Source organism: Protopterus annectens, chromosome 2.part0, assembly GCF_019279795.1.
Source record: "Protopterus annectens isolate FY-2018-M chromosome 2.part0, PAN1.0, whole genome shotgun sequence".
NCBI lineage: Eukaryota > Metazoa > Chordata > Ceratodontiformes > Protopteridae > Protopterus > Protopterus annectens.
The window spans coordinates 918169958-918189093 of NC_056728.1; the positions used below are offsets into that span (position 1 = coordinate 918169958).

The 19136-nt window shown below is 37.6% G+C and overlaps 1 protein-coding gene across 1 annotated transcript in view; it reads left to right on the forward strand.

Annotated features, from left to right (window-relative positions):
* The first annotated feature begins 293 nt into the window (after positions 1-293).
* The window catches only part of LOC122793294 (proepiregulin-like), a 125090-nt gene continuing 106247 nt past the window's right edge, over positions 294-19136 (forward strand). Inside the window, exon 1 of the mRNA XM_044061165.1 lies at positions 294-863. Coding sequence (XP_043917100.1) covers positions 800-863 — 64 coding nt within the window. The 5' untranslated portion in view covers positions 294-799. The remainder of the gene's footprint in view (positions 864-19136) is intronic.

Here is a 19136-nt window from a genome sequence, read left to right on the forward strand (position 1 = left end):
CCCAGTGGCTTACCAGAGAAAACTACGTATTTTATGAGGAACATCTGTACATTCTGCAAAAATCTGGGCAGTGAAACATTAATTCCTAACGATCTGACTCCGGTTTTGTGCATTGGTTGTGGAAAGTTCAATACTTGGAGGAGCTACGCTGCGTTTGTGGGTGTAGGTGCTTGCGAATGCTTCTAAGAAGCAGAAACGCTAGGGAATTACGAAAGAGAATACTCATTTCCATTGTGCATAACTGATGTATGTGCAAATATCCCGTTGGCAGGGAAGTGGCAGATAGCCTACAGGAAGGCCACGCCTTTGTTCTACCTTACGGGGTGGGGTTATCACACTATTTTACCGTAAATAATCGGTTGGATACCTATTGAACTGCTGATACGAGACGAGAACGGAAGTGAACATTCTTTATTCGCAGTAACTGCTCTGTTTGCTCGCATTCCACAGCTACAGGTCTGGACTGGAACAGATACTCTCATAAGCCAAGGGTTTATTCATTGCATTCCTCGTTGGCAGGTGCTGATTGTAATTCCTTCTTTATAAACTGAGGTCTAGTGAAGCAAGCCTCCCTGATATATACCTGTACTGGACAGTTAGAGACTGAGTTTACAAACAGTGGTACCTGTGCAGACTGAAGGAAAGGACTGTGCTTCTTCTGCCAAAGTCCATCTATAATTGTACCTTTTGTGGGCGAAGCCAGTAAATAATCGTCCCACTACTTAGGGACAGGACTAGACAATAAGTAAAGAAGGGCAGCAGCATCCTTGTTTTAATTGTCATCATCGCTTATTGCAGGATGATGAGGCCACTCGACAGCTGTATTTTGTGGAATAGCGCCTGCACATTTCTGATGTTACTGGGTAAGTTTAGCATGCTCTTATCACTTGCAGTTTAACCCAAAGCTTTCCTGTTATGTATGGAAGTGGAAATGCAAAAGGGTCATTTAAAGTATGCACACATTTCTTCTTCAGATTTAAAATTCTCCCTTCCTTACTTAACACAATGGATCCAGTTACATCATTCCGCCCTTGTAATTGTTAGGCTCTAACATCAAGTGACACATAATCCTGAATTTCATTTCACAACGCAGGGCACATATTTCCAAGAGTCCTATGCATTATCAGGAAACTGGTGCTAGGTATTTTTTTCCTCAGATACCGTAACAAAAATCGGACTATATCAAGTACCTTATTTTTGCAAGCCAATTTTCAGTGAACTTCTGGCTTCCATAAAGTAGATCGAGTGATTTGATATTCTTTAGCACTGCAGTTTATTGTCACAGTTAAAGAACTTATATATGTATATCTATCTATCTATATATATATATATATATATATATATATATATATATATAAAATGAATGATTTTGGTGAAAATGTAAAACCGTGTGACATAAAGTGTGATGATAAAAAAAATTAAGCCTTGTACACTGGAATGTATTAGTGAAGCCTAGTCCCTATGAGTAGGAAAGACAAGTACTAACAGTATTCACATTTTGTAATGTGGACGTCAGCCAAATTATATGGTTCCTGCATGGCACACTGCAAATTGTTTTTTTTTTTACAAAAAATGTGATTTTCCTACTATCTACATGGATATTTATACAAATCTTGTTACTGAATTGATAAGTAATTCTTCACAATTATATACCAGCAATGTATTTGACTTAGGTAGGATATATTACATACTCATTCAGCACTTAAATAGACTAACATTTCTACTTGCATTTAAAAGACGCTGCTGTGCCTGGTAGAAATTGTGCAGTTAATAAAAATTAATTTAATAAAGAATCACATTTTCAGTGGTTAAAAATGTAGATGTCAATCTTAACTACTCTGATACATCAACTTACAAGTAAGCTGCTGATGGAAGACATTTTAGTTTTTTTTCATTTGGTTTTAATTCACGTATGCATTGTTTTTGTATTTTTCATTACGTTACTGCATTTTATGGTGCCCGATTATAGTAAAGTAATTCTTTACATCTTCTGTTCTGAAACCGTTTCCTCAAAAGTGAGAGTGTTTGAATGAGGGTACACACGTACTTTCGTGCAGAATATTTACGGGTGAACAAAGTGAAATTTCCCAAGAGTCATTTGCCTTGAAGTGCAAGACGATGTGGACTGCAACCCTTATGCGTTTTAAGAGTACCGCATTATGAGGAAGGTTCCTCATTTTTAATCTTATAGTCCACGTTCCGCACGGAAAGGTTCTGCCACACATTCAATTAGGATTTTTTAACAGACGTTTATGTTAAATAATAGTGAATCGAATCAATTCATCCAAATAACTTTCTTATGAGTATAAGGTAAGACATTTTTACCATCCGCTGATCCTCCTAGTTGAAGTTAATAAGCTGTTAATAACTGTTCCACATTTTTCTAATATAGTCCAAATTTTGAGAGGCAGTATTCTTCATTTTGGAAAAGGACGCTTAGAGCTATTATAATGCCAATCAGTGTTTTCTATATGAAATCACTGCTGGTGTGATTTCTTAAGCGTATCCTTCAGTAATTCCCTCCTTCTGGGAGATTTCTCCCTTCTCTGAGTTGTCTAGACTCTGGAGTTGGTATACACAAGTTTGGGTATGCTTGGGGGAGGGGGGGGGTCCCTTACACATTTGGTGGTGCAGGAGTGCTGGTCTCCTGCAAAAAAAGACATGCTTTACTGTTTTGCCATTTTGTGTTTCCAGCATTAGTTTTCATTTGCCATTTAAAGTTTCATAGTAGAACCATGTGTGTGTGTGTGTGTGTATACATATATATATATATATATATATATATACATATATATATATATATATATATATATATATATATATATATATATATATATATATATATAGATATATCTATATATATATATGTATATGGATCCCTATTACAAGAATGAAAGTTCACTACTTCAAACTTTTAATAGCAAGCCTCACTTCTGTGAAAGTTCACTTTAATGAAAGTGAACTTTTGCATAAGTGCACTTCACCGAAAACACCGCAGCACAGTGGAGGACATAAAAAACAAGCTATGTCCTTCACTATAGTGCGATAGTCACGGACCTTAGGGTTAGGGCACGGGTTAGGGTAAGGGGATAGTTAGTAAAGTTACCCTAAGCCTTGCCCTAACCCTAAGGTTTGTGACTATCGCACCATAGTGGAGGACATTGCTATGTCCTTCACTAAGCTGCAGTTATCACGGACCTTAGGGTTAGGGCATGGGTCATGGTAAGGGGATAGCCCTACGGGCTAGCCCCTTACTGTGACCCATGCCCTAACCCTAAGGTCTGTGAGTACTGCATGGAAGTTCTATACAACACCTGTTCGTTGTTCTGAACTTCGCGTAAGTGCACTTTCAATTAAGTGCACTTTCGCTACAGTGAGCATTCCATGCACTATTTCAAATTAGTGAAAAATTTGATCTAGTGTATGGAGCCCATATATATAAAAGGATGTATATATCAGTGTGTAAAGGTTGTAGCTGTAGAAGAAGAGAGGAGATTTACAGGAAGAAAGTGATATATCCAGGGCTGATTCTCTCATGTGACATTTCTTACATGTAAATTGCATTTGAAAGGCTCAGCCTTTACTTTAATGTCCACACTATGAATAGTTCAGCCTATCAGTTGAGATGCACATGGTTCAGCTGCATGAAATACACTCTAAAAAATAAATGTAAGGGTACATTAAATATAGCCAAGCATGTAGTGTGGTCATGTCTACCATGATTATTTTAAGGTATTGGCTAATCCACCTTGCCTCTTCTTTCAGGAAGCATAGTTGATGATAAGTGTTCTAATATTCCTGTTTTTGGTACTAACAAAAAGTATACTTTTTGGTTTGTTAGATTAATAAAATGTTGCAGTTCTTCACTGAGTTCTTTACAAGTGCTCATAGTGCATATCTACTTGCAGAAAACCATTTAGATGAATGCCAAGTTTATATGTTTACAATCCATTGTCCCTTTCTTGTTACTTAGTAAATTAACATATATAATAATAATTAAAAAGTCATTGTTAACTTGCTGTGAGCAAAGAATTAACCACAAAAGGTGTTTGTAGACTGTCTCCTAAAATGTTTACTTAATACTAGTATTTGATTGAACTGTTTCCACCCTAGAATTATATGTACATCAATTTGTGATGAGGCAGTATTAAAAGTCTGGCTGAAGAACTCAAGACTGAATAAAGCTGTTTTAGAAGTGGTAGGACACCGAGAGTAATGGTTTTATGCCAGTACTGAAACAATGACATCTGATGGATGATGTTTTCGACTTGTGTAATCCTTAGCATTTCAAAGCTTAGAGGTAAAATGGAATAGACAAGTTGTTACACAATATTTTTATAGTGTATAATATTTAATTTCTTTATTGAAGTATTCTAGCACTAGAGCAATTTTGTGTTATTCCATAGCTGAAAGCCATACCTGGTACAACAAAACCTACGTCCATCTTTTCACACAGTACTACTGGATAAGCTACTGTCTAACCTAACGTCAGAGTATCACCCCAAAAACTTCAATCGTAAATCTTCTTCAGGGCCTTCCTTGGCCCTCTGGCATCAAGGCTCATTAGACTGCTCTCACCCTATCCACAGCCAATCTGATTTCATTAGGGTCTTTAAGGAAATGTAACAACTGCCTTCAGCTTATTAACTGTTTATTGATTCTACCAGTTAATAATACAACTTGCAAAAGACCTAAATATTTAAGAAATTTGGGGACAAACTTATTGGACCAGCGGACTATTGGTAAGCATCATACACCCACAACAGCATGTCAGTCACAATGCAACCACCAGACCTATGACATATGCAAAGGCTATAAAGAAAATTGGACAACCCCTCCCCCCGACCCACTCTAAAATATATCCGCCACCAGCACACAAGGTAATACTTAGTCTGTCTTCCAAGTTCAGAAAGGAAAGCTCACAATGCCTCAGGGGATGGGACTGGAATGCCTGGAGAGAATGCCCCTTGTGGAAGTGAGAGAATGTACTATGCTGTTGTCCCATTGCAAACCCTCCTCTACATCTCACTGGATGCATGAGACAAGTCTAGGACAAACCTAAGAGAAAAAAGTTGAACCACCCCAATGGTTATCTGTAAGATGGCTCTTACCAGTTGACCCTCACCTTGGTGGTATTGAACAAATGGGCTGAATGACTATGGATCAGGCTGATGATCAAGAGACAGGAGGAGTAAAAAAGTACAAAAAAAGAAAAAAAAGGAGTCACCAGGTAATAAGGTCTATGTGTATAAGGCCCACTGTCTGCTTCTACATACAAAAATGGTTTAGTCACAGGCAATTCTACAGTTAGGCAAACAGATTCCACTCAACATTCACAAGGCTGGACAAGAAAAGGGTAAGTAAGCTGCTTGTCTAGTGCTAGGATCTATACTGTGACAAGAGCCCTAAGGTGCCTTAAACCGCACAACTATAATTATGTCCTAATGGTGTCCCATGTGGGAGTGAATGACCTGTGGTGCCCCAAGAAACATATAAAGAGACATGACTGAACTTAATGTGCAAGTGTCAGAGGCAGCAATGCACTGTTATAGAGTATTATGCTACCACCCCTCAGATTGATTCCTAGAAACCAAGACAAGATAATTAGCTTTAGAAAATGGTTAAGTAGTTGAGCTAACTTTAAGAGGATCCAGTACATATCAGCTGAGTTGAAATGATAGATAAGACTTCCTGTTTAGCCAAGGAATGCTTACACCTCTGATACTAGAGTTTCTACCTATTGACTAAAGCTGTTGCTGCTTTTAGGAAGGGAACCAGTAATTGACATTCTTGCATAGCAAACTCAAACTTAATTTTGAACAATATCAAGATGGCAGTATTCAGTGTTACAAGTCTAACAGAAAGATGACAGTACTTGATGCCCTCTTGCAACTCAAAGCACATTCATGTTTGTGTAATTACTGAGATGAGATATAAGTGCAATGGCAACGCCCCTCTATATCAGGGTTTAGTGCCTATTCCTACTTCAGGCCATTGGGTAACTGTGGGAGGGAAAGCACCTGCACTTGTTAGAAACCCCATCCCCTTAGGTTAAACTACCTATGACTCAATTTGGAGGTCCTAAAGTATATGTGTGCGTATATATATATGTATATATATATATATATATATATATATATATATATATATATATATATCTTTTTCTTCTTCTTTCAGCTTTTCCCATTAGGTGTCACCACAGAGGAACAATAGTTGGCCAAAAGATTGGCAGTGGAGTTTTATGGTGTCGAGTTGCCAGCCCAGTGCCCAACCTTCTACAGAAGGTGCACACATGCATGCACACAATCACACCTAGGTCCAATTTAGACTTTGTCAATACTAATGCACTAGGGAAAATTGTAAAATTACCCACTAGAGGCACTAATATCATTAACTTCTTCTTTAACAACCTGCTTCCTCCTGTATCCCACCCCAAAATCTTCTTATCCTTGATTAAATCCAGCCACAAATCAGTAATCTTTTATGTCAGCTTTAATGGTACAATCCTACCACCAAATTGGGTCATCTTTAAGGACTTCTTTGGAGCAAACCCTATTCATCTTGTAGAAGACCTAGGCAGAATTTACAATACCCTGCACATAGACCTAGCTGAGAGAACTGCTGAATTTAATGCCAGTCTTTACCATCACATAAATAACTGCATAGTTATCCACCTTTAATGCAATAATAAATTCAGTAATCAGTTTTTCTAGGGCAACTCCTATTTCTAGGGGACCTCCTATATTAAATTGTATAATAAAAGGAGGAAAATAAGCAAAAATTGTAAAGACTCCACATCTCCCTACTTGGGAGACTTTAATAAAATATGTAAGCAAGGAACATAAGAGCACTATTAGAAATGTTAGAATATGAGCTTAATGTTGCTACACATTTTAAATTCAACTACAAGTCATTCTTCAGTAATCTCATAAAATTAAGGAATAATGTTCAGCCTGAGCTCATCCATAATAATATCTCATATTCTGACACCAAGAAGACAACCTGTATGTTAGCAAACAGACTGCATCCCAGTCCACATTCTCATCAATGGCAGATATGTACTATTTGAACCTCTACTTAATATGTTCAAACTCAAACTACCTTTAAGGTTTGTCCCTGAAGCCTGCAGAATAGTCTCTGTGACTCCTCTACAGAAGGGGTGCCTCTTTATGGAACAAGGTTATTTATAGGCTCATCAATCTCAATGGTCTTTTATATGCAAAGCCATGGAATGTGTCTCAGCATCACTCATCACTATGGGTATAGGCAACTTTTGTGAAGGGCAGGTCCTATCTCCTGTCCCTAATAAGCTTGTTTGAAAAGGTTGCATAGGATGTGAACAGTCATCACTCTGAACATGCTGCTTTCCACTACCTGGCCCAGGTGTTTGCTATTATCTATGATGGTATTATTGAAAAATTAGATAAACTTAACATAAACCCCTATCCACCACATTGTTATGGATAGGGGTTATCCAACACATCACAAATAATAAAAGATGCCTGTACCTTCTTAGGGGTCATTCCAGTTGTGACAAGTGTTTGGACTGGTACATACCAAAAGGGGCAGTGTACTCCATGAAAGGCCTTAGGAATTCTTAGTACAGCGGAATGATTATATCCCTGGAGCTGGAGAAAATGTCTTTAAATGTAAGCTGTGTGATGAAAAAGGACTTTCTCACAACAGTGGATATATGATGATCCAAGGACAGTACATCGTCGCCCTAGGTTCACAATGATAAAGGATATGAGTATACACATCTTAGCTTTAGTCCATGACTTTGACACTAGCTAGTGTTCACAACTTTGACACTAGCTAGTGTCAATGGCTTTGACACTATTTGAGACAAGACTTTTAGGAGCATCGAAGTGTTCTCTGGAAATTTTTGATGATACTTAAGTTTGCAGTCATCTACAAATATGGTCTGTCAAAAACTCTTAACTTTAACTTCCAAGATGTAAATGTCAAAGAAGAATAGCCCAAGGATTGAACTATGGGATACACCACTAGTAGCAGGTCTTTTGAGGGAGGTAGCTCTACCCATTATAACTTCCTGGGTGCAAATTTGTGAGCCAGTTTGCTATGTAACACGTTATGCAGAGCTTGATTTTTACCTGGAAGAGTTTATGTGCAATACCAGAATGTGGAATGGTGTTGAATGCTTTTCTGAGGTCTAGAGATGGAATGTGTATAGTTTTTCTCCTTATTCATTGCTGCATTCAATTAAGTTAAGAAGGCAGAACCTGCCCTTGATGAATCCAAACTGGTATAAGTTGAGAGTCTGTAGGTTATTTACTGTATATTCTTATTTATTAATTCTGCAGTAATACTTTCCATAAATAAGACTGGTCAGGCTTATGGGTCTGTAACTAGCTAGGTCTGTTAAAACCCAACTTTTGTGCAGGGGAATGACTGTTTGCTGTCCTCCATTCATCTGGAACAAAGCCTGTTTTGAAGTTGATGAATAGTTTCTGTAGGGAAGAATCAGACGAGCCATCATTCATTCTGAAGAGTTGGCAGACCTATATGTTATGTGGTCCCATAGACATACCTTAGATAGCACCTCAAGAACTTGTTCTTGGAATATTTCAGAGGTATAGGTATGGGTATATGATCTGAAACTATTGGGAGTGGAGAGGGAGGGAAGGTTGAGCTAAATAAGCATGCTAGTTGATTGGCTACATCCTTTGCTTCAGGGTATGTGATATAATTTTCTATTACCTCTGCACATTGCTGAGCATTATTTCCGAGACTTTTTTAACATAATTAAAGAAGGATTTGTGGTTATTCTTATCCAGAATGGCTATTTTTACCTTATGTATGGTTTTGGTTGATTTAATTAGGGTCTGGATTTCCTTGTTTAGTTTAGCAAGTGCATTCTTGGCATCTTGGCAGTCAGGTTTATTTTTATTATAGAGCCTGTTTATATTTTGGTTTCACCGTAGGGGATTACTTTTGAATTTGGTGTTGTATATATTTCTGACGAGACAAATGTGTTCATGCAGCTATTTAACTATGCATAGAATTTGGCAGTGAAGGATTACACTTAGGCACAGGGATTGTCAAAACAGAAGGGACTTTTGATTTTAGTGCAGTGGGGTTGTCAAGCCAGAAATCCTTCATACAATATCTGAATAGCGTTGTCGCCTCACAGTAAGACACTGACCGGTTTGACTCTCAGCCAGAGTGTCTTCTGCGTAGAGACATGCATGAATGGGCGTACCTTCATTGAAGGTTGTGCATTAGGGCTGGAAACTCAGCATGTAAAAATCAACTGCCAATCATTAGTGGACCAGAGTTCCGCTGTGGCGACCCCTAACCGGGAAAAGCCGAAAGACGCAACAACAACCGAGGTACCAGAAGATGCCTCAGGCTTTAATCTTATCGTGAATGTGGCTGACTTGTGGTTTGATTTAACCAGGGAGGAAGTTACAATTGGTGGGGAGCAAAGCTGTCCCATACTGGTAAGGACCAGATCCTGGATTTTATTGACCCTGGTTAGGGTGAGGACTAACTGGTCCAGGCAATTGTATTGATGAAGTCCATAAATTTCTAAGCATACATTTTGAGGATGAATAAATCTGTCAGTTTATGAAGGGATAGTTGGATTTTGTTTAGAGAATGGTGTTTGACTTATTACATAGGAACTCCATACTAATAAAGTTAGAGGTATAGGTCGAGGGGGTCCTATGGTTAGCTATGATATGATAAGTAGTTTGGTCAATAGTAAGTTGGACGTGGAGAAGTTCCAGGTCATTATCCTGTCTGAGTCAGGTGATGAAGTGTTTTTAAGGTTATGGAGAAACCATCACCTTTAGTGCTTTCATCTAATGTGTGATTGGCATCAAAACCCTTCTGTGATGGAGTGCTTTCAGTGCTCTGGAATGTTTTCACTGTGATGATGTATACATCAATTTTTTTCCAGTGTAAGGAGTGCCTGTGGTGTGTACAGTTTTTGTGTTAAGGCTTCCAGAATTGAGCAGGAATATTTTAATGCTATCTGGATTCTGTTTAGTTATGTTGCAAGCTTTAGAAGACTGTCATTGCCTAAAAAAGGACATTATTGTGGTGAACAATGCTTTAGCTAATACATAAAAGTCTGTGTGACAAAGTAGTTGTGACTGTCTACCTTATCTTCATCAGAAACTAAACTAGTTATTGAAATAAGTAATTCTTGAACAGTTTGCATATGTTTCTGACATGCAAGGTTAAGTAATATCATCAGCTTGTACAAAATACATATAGCTGCGGACTCTCAGGTATGAAATGGAGGTTTTCAGATGCAAGCATATAAATTCTGAATAATATATTCTGACAGTACGATTGTTCCAGTGAATCAAGGTGACACTCATGAATCATAACTGTGTGAAAGCTGATCAAACTATCATAAAGTGAAATGACTGCACTCACAGAAAGAGCAGTGTTTAAATGATTACAAAGGGTAGCCCCTCATTGCCATCCACTTGCAGCGAGACATGCAGCATTCCTTTTTGATCCCTCCCAGCACATACCTCCACCCTTAATCCCTGTCATCAAAACTACACTCCATTGTCACACATTCTTCATTATTTTCCCAAAAATCTAGGCTACCATCCCTCAATACAAAAAATATGTTAAACTCTTTTCATTCAGACCAAAAGTCCTTATTCAAGCAACAGGAATCCACACCAAATCCCCTTTTAAGTATAACTTCTGCATGTATCATACTGTGAATGTCACTGTTTAAAACTTGCGTATTCTGTCTGACATTACAAGTATACGATGACAGCTGTATGTGCAGTTGTAATTATTTTAAAATATGTGTTCTGTCTGACAAATACTGGCATTATGCTATGACTGCTATGTCTTATTTTTGATCTGACTGGAAATTTAATTTATTTTTGGTGAATATGGTCTAGTAGTTTCAGTGCTCATCCCCAGTCAAGAAAGAAACAGACATGTAAATAAATAGTAACCTCCCCCCTCAGTTGCTACGCTTTCAAGGAAAGGGATGCTTCTCCCTTTTAACACCAGCCATCAGCCAGCTGCTCTTTGAATTAAATCCCAGAAACTCCACTTTTGTACAACTGGCATTCCGTTCATATTCACACTTTATCTCTTTTTGGCTTCAGGCTTACTTCTTGTTTTACATTATCAGCTAAATGAAGGCTTTAATGCTCTTCATATTAATCCCCCCTCCCATTTTTTTTGTCCGTTCTTGACCAGACCTATATTCTGCCTAAAACCTTTTTTCCATACAGTTCTCTGTTTGAAATTCCTGTGATTTTTTTCTTATAGGGTGATGACCAACATTAAGTGAAATAATTACAACATGTTTTCTTTTGTATTTTGGCAAATTGCACCATTAGTGTCTCTCTGATAAGTTTCCCCCTCTGTTGATTTTTTTTTTCATTATATTAACATGTTGGAGCTGGACTTGCAGAATTTAGTCATCCTACGTTTCCACCGAACATAATGTTTCTGTAATTAGATCTGGCTTCCAAGACATACTTTCCTGAGAATATCACATATCCTGACAGAAAAAATCAGTATATTTACAGAAGTAAGCAATGCTAAATAAATAAGGTAATTACAGGTGTAATGGGAACAGTTAAGTGACATACTTGAGCTCAACCTTTAGGAGTTCAGTGCTTGTACGGTGATCATTTAACTAATGGTTATGGTATTGATGATAAATTCAATTCTTGACTGAAAGTGTAATGTTAAATCTCAGCTGCTTTTTGTTTTATTGGTTGTTCATAAATGGTTAAAACTGCACAGATAAACTTTAAGTACTACAGTTTGTTCCACGTTAGTATGTCATACATCATCAAAGAACAAGTCTGTTTGAGCATTAGATAAAGTTAGTTGAAGTCGTAATATAAGGGTAAACTTTCTGAAAGAAATAGTACTTTTTAGCCTCCCAGTAAGATATTGTCAGTTGAGAATTATGCCTAGTTACAAGGTCCTCTGTTTATTTTCCACCACAAGGCAGTCAGTGAATAACATTTTTATCATGCATTGCATTCCTTTCTGTCATAAACCTTCTGCTATGTTTTATAAAAGCTGTTTATAGATTTACAATCACTGTTATTCCTAAGTCTTTTTTGGTTTATTTATCCATTGTGTTATTAATGATCAACCCTACAGCTATTTTTATTTCCCTTTGTCACAATGCAGCCTATTTATTTCCATGCAGTATATCCTAGAAATTAGTTACTGAAAGAACTTCTTATCTTTGTGAGGGATCACATCATACAAAAAGAATGAAGGTCCGGTATACCTAGTATTTGTCTATTTCCATGATGGCAAGAATGCAGAATAGAGTGACAGTTCATATAATTAAGTAATTTCATCAAAAAGAAATGGCAGGAAGTCTGCAACCAATAGCTAAAACAGAATTTTGAAAGTTTTTATCAGAGCCCATTGTTTCTACTACATACCATACTCCAATGTAAAATTACATGAGTTTTATGATCTGTCTATATGCATTTATGTATCAACTTTGCAAATTAGAAAACATATACAGATTTATTAAAGTCTTGCAAAGCTATGTTTGTGTCCAGATAAATGGTCATATCATCAGTTGAATTAACTATTCTGTTCATTCCCTCACATATTAATTAATTATTGTCTGATAACCTGTTTAATTCAGATCAGGATACCTGTGGAGTTGGAATCTGTCCCAGCACTCAGGGCTCAGAAACTCATCCTTGATAGGATGCAAGTGTCTTGTAGAACAAACAGACATACTCATTGACATGGCGCTCACCTATACAGAATTTTGAGGACTTGTAAGTGTGCTCTTGAGGTGTGGAAAAAAATGGATCACTGTGATGAAAATCTTCATGGGTACGTGGAGACCAGACATAAGGCAACATCCCTATGTAACCAAGTACTGCAAGCAGAATGCCAGCTTTGCAAAATCTAACTTTCAACAATGCCGACTGCTATGACCACTGTGTTGCCCATAAACAGAACTTGAGGATATAATAGGTATGCTTTTAGAGGACCCAAAGATTTAAGATTTTATGCAGTTCTCAAGATAAACTAGCTAAAACAATGCAACTCTCACTAAGCTCAAAGAAACCACGTAAAATAATGTTGCTCTCACTAAAGTCTTTCAGGTCTTGGTACTTAAAATACTGCTCAAGTTTTATGCCCTCTCTTTTTATTTTCACCTCTCTAACCTGTATCATGTATGAGAAAATCTTCTGTCATACATCCCTCTTAAGTTCAGTCCCTCTTTGTAATAACTGGGTCCACTTTCAGTGATCAAAGTGCAATTCATCATCCACCATCTCCAACAGAAAGTCTTAACTCAGCTGCTACACTGTCTTGGTGCATTACACTACTGTGAATTTCAGTGCACATGTTTTTATGTGCCCTTCAATGTCAGAATTCTACTTCACACCCCGAGCCCTTAAAATACTGCCTCCAATGTTGCATCAACTCAGAGGAAAGGGAAAATGTGTTTCCTTTTAGGAATGAAAAAAGGGGTGTTACAGTGGTAAGACAGTCAAATAAACTAAAAAAACAATATAGACATGACATCCATAACTGAATAGACATTTCAAAAGGATGAAGCACTTTATTAAAGTAAAGTAATATTCTGACACTAAAAGAGGTTTTATTTATTTACTTATTTATTACATTTGTTTACTGAGAAAGTCCAATGGGCCTACAAGAGCCCATTTTCAGTGGAGGCCCGAGGAGAAAAGTTCTGACAAGAACATAGATACAGAAAAAATAAACATTAATTGTTACAGAAGTATAAAGAGTGTTACATATAGTGATTACAGTAATATATACAGAATATATACATAAAAGCAGGAATTTAGTTGGTTGCAAGATGAATTAAATCAGAGGGGTATAAACAGAGATATATTAATCAGCATTATTTTACCAGTTTCAGCAAGTGATAAAAAATAATAATTATGGAGGAAATATCATCAGTCAGCAGTAGCAAAAAGCATAGGAGTTTAGTTATCATATAAGGAGAAGGAAGAGGTTAGGTTATACAGCAGGTACACAGCCAGGAAGAGTTGAGATGACTTTTTCAGTATTTGTTTGAAGGTGGTGGTGCTGCCTGTGTTTCTTATAGAAGGTGGAAGTGAGTTCCATAGTTTGGTGATGGTGAAGGAGTACAGGAGTTCACCAGCAGGTAAGATGGACTTTTTACTTTTAGAAGTAGATGATTTTCACATCTTAGTTGCCTGCTGGGTTGGTATTTCGCAAGTAGTGTCTAGAGAGTAAGACAGTCTGTGAGTCTGTAGATTATTTTTTGCGCTGTAGTTAGTTGGGCAAATGAGAGATGGTGGGAGAGTTCCAGCCAGTCTAACTGTTTTGGTGAGTTACAGGGGTGGGATGAGAATTTGGCCTTGGTGGCAAATTTGGCTATTCTGTTGTAACACATATCAAATTTGGATTTTGTAGAATTTTGGATATTAGGAGAGTGGTGCCATAAAGAAGAGATGGTAATAGAAAGGTGACAAGGGTTGGTCTAGTAGAGAGGCCAAGAAAGTGTTGGTGGCTGTAGAGCATACCATGTTTTTGGTGTGTTCTTTTGATGTTATTGTTTATGTGTAGGTCAAAGTTAAGGTTTTCATCTATAATAATGCCTAGTAGCTTAGTGTGTGGGACAACTTCTGTCATGATATTGTCTTGGGCTTGTATAGTGAAGAGTTTTTTAGCTAGGGAGTGGTTTTTTTAGGGATAAAAAGTATTAGTTTAGTTTTTTTTCAGATTTAGGGCAAGATGATTGTTAAGCATCCAAGATTCAGTAGAGGTGAGGGCATTCTGGGTGATTTGCTGGAGTTCAGAGCTGGAATTTGCAGTGCATATTATTGTAGAGTCATCAGCATACTTGATTACTGAGCACTGTGGGAGAGTGGAGTGAAAGTTGTTAATCTTCTTCTTTTGGCTTTTCCCGATTAGGGGTCACCACAGCGGAACTCTGGCCCGCTAAAGATTAGCAGAAGATTTTTTTACGGGTGCCAGCTCGATGCCCAACCTTCAGCGAAGGCATGCTCATTCTACACATGTCTTTCAAATGCCACTCAACTGCGGGGAGGACACGCAGACTCCACAAAGAGGGCACTCCAGCCAAGAATCGAACGGAAGAATCTCTTGCTGTGAGGCAACAGTTCTACTGCTGTATCACTGGGGCTACTGAGTGAAAGTTGTCAATAAAGATGCTAAATAAGAAAGGACCCAGTCTTGAGCCTTGGGGTATCCCTGTGGAAGTACTGTGGAAGTGAGAGTAAGACTGTTGCCATTTGGTGGATTTCTGCCTATTGGAGAGATAGCTACTGAACTATTGTAGGGTAGGTGGAGAAATGTGGAGGGTGGATAATTTAGAGAGAAGGATGGTGTGGGGAATGCTATCAAAAACTTTGGAGAGGTCAAGGAAAAGAGAAGCAATTATTTTGCCAGAATCCCATACCTGGTTATCTGTATCAAGGAAGGAGCAAAGGGCAGTCGTCATGCTGTGTCCCGGTCTGAAACCATGCTGAGCAGGTGATAGGAATTTGGTTTTCAAGCACATGGTTGAAGAGTTGGGCATGGATGCATTTCTCTAGTATTTTAGAGAGGGGTGAGAGAATTGCTATGGGCCAAACATTTGTGGTGTCTGAGTTGGTGCTGCCTTTGTGTAAGGGGAGAATGTTTTTTTCCAGATGTCTGGGACAAGGGATTCTTTTAATGTTTAGACATCGGAATCTTAACATGCACTTTATATTAAACTGGCACTCAGACATGAACCTTGTGCAGAATCACAATGGGAGTGATATTTGTTTTTGCATTTTAAAATAAAATGTTGTTGTCTTTTTCAAGGTTCTACCATATACCACTTACAAATACAAAGCCATAATATTACTTGCCTAACCACATACATGACAATGCTTAGCTAGAGCCTTTTCATTCTATGTTAATTGGTAATAAGGTGTTCTATCCTTCTGGCATGCAGTGTCCACTTTGTTTCAGCTATGTAAAATACATCACATAAGCAAATGTCTGCATACACAGTATTCGTGGTAGCACAACAGAAACAAAGAGATATATAAAGCTCTGCTTCTTGTGATTATTTGATTGTTTTAGTAACTGTTTTTTTTTTTTTAAGGAGTTACTTGATCTTAGCCGTGCTGTTTTGGGTTTGATAAAGTCTGAATGTTCTGCATATTTTTGTTGTGTCAAAGACGATGTGTGCTATGATAGTGTTATGGGAAGGGGTTTTCTCAAGTAAGATGCAGGGTTGATATTGAGCTCAGGATTTGGGTTAGCTTATATTTGGATTGTGGAGCTGGTGAGAAGTCTGTACTTTAATAAAGAAAAAATCCCTTCCTGGAACACTATCACATTCTGGCAAGTTATTGGTGGAGTTACTTGTGGGGTTAATGGCACACAAGAAAAAACTGCATTCCTTTTTTGATCTCTTCATGTTCTTTGTGTGAGGTATTTATGTATTGGGCTTGAGTTTTTGTGGTTTACACTTTCAGTACTTCGATCACTTGCCATAGAACCATGTATTTATTTGTGTGTGTGTGTGTGTGTGTGTGTGTGTGTGTGTGTGTGTGTGTGTGTGTGTGTGTGTGTGTGTGTGTGTGTGTGTGTGTGTGTGTGTGTGTGTGTGTGTGTGTGTGTGTATACATGTATATACACACACACACACACATCTATCCCTCTCTTTCTCTCTCTCTATGTATATATATATATATATATATATATATATATATATATATATATATATATATATATATATATATATGGGTTCCCTTCAGAATGTCGAGTTTCCAAAACTTTTAATTTCATATGGTCAAGACCATATGATCGAAGTTTTGAAATCTTGAAATTCTGAACAGAGATCTACATACAGCGTGGAACGGGAGATTTCCTTTTTCCTCACTCAGTATATTTAAGTAGCAGGGATGTGGGGATGCAGGTTGAGAAACTTGGTTTTGTATTTTTTTTAATTAATTTCAGAGTTTCAAGATTTTAAAACTTCGATCATATGGTCACGGCCATATGAAATTCGAAGTTTTGGAAATTCGACATTCTGAAGGGAACCCATATATATATAAATATATACATATAGATTCACTTTATAATCTCAAAATACTGAAATATCGAATTTCAGTGGTTCGAGACCATAAAGTCGATTGTTCAGAATAGTGAAAGTGCATAACCACAAATCAGGATATGCCGAATTCCCGGTTAAGGTTTAACGGTACATGATGTGGCATGTAGTGTGTGGATGGTGTCCGGTTTAGTGTGTGGATTTAAGTAGAATTTAAGGTAAGTGACTATTTTGTAAGGGGTTTGGGTAGGTGTTTGAGTGTATGTGAGTCTGCTTGGAAGTTGCACGTGTGGGGTAGAGTAGGCAGGTAAAAGTATGAGTGTTTTACTGTTGAATGTGGTGGTCTTTGTATATGTGTGATGTGTGTGTGCAAAGCACTGCAGAATATCTGGTTGTGAGTTTTCTGTCTTTTTTTGTTTGGTGCGATCTCGAAGTTAGAATATATAAGTAGATGGGGTGTGGGGGTGCAGGGGGGCTTGCCCCTACTTATTTGTAGTGTAGGTTTGTTAATTTCTGTTTTTATGTTTGTGTGTGTGTTTTTTTTTTGTAGTGTGGGTAGTGTGGTGTATATGTAGTGTGGTGTATTGTGTGTTTAACTTCGAGATTTTTACTTTCCCGGTTTTGGAGTTTTGGTATTCTGCAGATTCAACTTTATAGTCCCAATATACTGAACTTCGATGTTTCAGTATTTCGAGATTGTAAAGTGAATCTTCTGCAGATTCAACTTTATAGTCCCAATATACTGAACTTTGATGTTTCAGTATTTCGAGATTGTAAAGGGAATCAACACATATGTATATATATATATATATATATATATATATATACACACATTATATATATAATATATAATATCTGTCTCTATATCTATCTGTCTAATATGGGTCTCATTTAGAAGACTGAGTCAGTAGAAAGTTGAACTTCATATGGTTGAGACCATATGATCGACTTTCTGAAATGTCAAAGCTTTTGAATGGAGATTGAGATACAGTGGGGCTCTGGGAATTTTCCCTTTTCTCCACTGTAGTATGGCCTCAGATTTGGTATATATAATATATAGGAGGTTGGGGGCACAGAACCCCCCCCCATGGGGATAGCAGGGGTGCTTGCCCCCTTGCAAAAATTTAGATTTTTGTTGTTTTCTGTTGTTCAACTTTTTGGAAAGTCTATCATATGGTCTCTACCATATGAAATTTGACTTTCTGGTGAATCGATCTGAATGGGATCCATGCATATGTATGTATGTATGTATGTGTATGGCTGTCTATGTTACAATAGAGTCATATCATACAGAATTCATCTAAAGACCCAGTTAGTGACTCTATGCTTTCAGGAAAAAACAGCAAGACCAACATCAAGAGAGCCTGGAATGCCTGAAAGAGTTGGCTGTGGGTAGGAGACTCAACCTTATCAGCAAGTCATGAGTAAACCTCATGCCCTCTCATGTCCCCATAGTATAACATGCACAGGGAGGAAAGTAGGAGGCTGAACATAGACTAAGTCTCAGTTAAATAAATAATTAAATAACAATCATGCTGTTGAAAGGTACCATGGGTAATATAAGAATTCTCAAACCACTGACCTTATGTTTGACAGCTAATGTAGAGTAACAACAAGCTAACAGCCACCAGCTGGGAGACTGCTGAAGTTATATACTTCAGTTTTTATATGCTTGTGCTTTAAGGTGCAGTCTTGTATACTGCATTTTGTTTCTCAATGATTTATTTCTTGATATCATACATTGTTGAACATCCTAATCAGTGACAAACTCTGTACAATTACTGGTTGCACAATTTTGTATGATTCGATTGTGAAATAGGGAGCCATAAGTATATCATATCAACAAGTCAAATGGCAATAGAAAAACTTGGTCTAGGGATCTAAACCTCTTCTTTAACATCAACAGAACAGTTTGGAGGGACTGGTATATTACACAACAGATACTGCTGCTCAGGAACAAACTTTCCATCCTTGTAAAACAAAGCTCATCCCTGTCTATATTAAAATGCAACTTGGATCTGTGGATTGGAAACAGAAAATTTACCTGAGGATTGCCCCCCGTACTACTAGCAGACAGATTCAG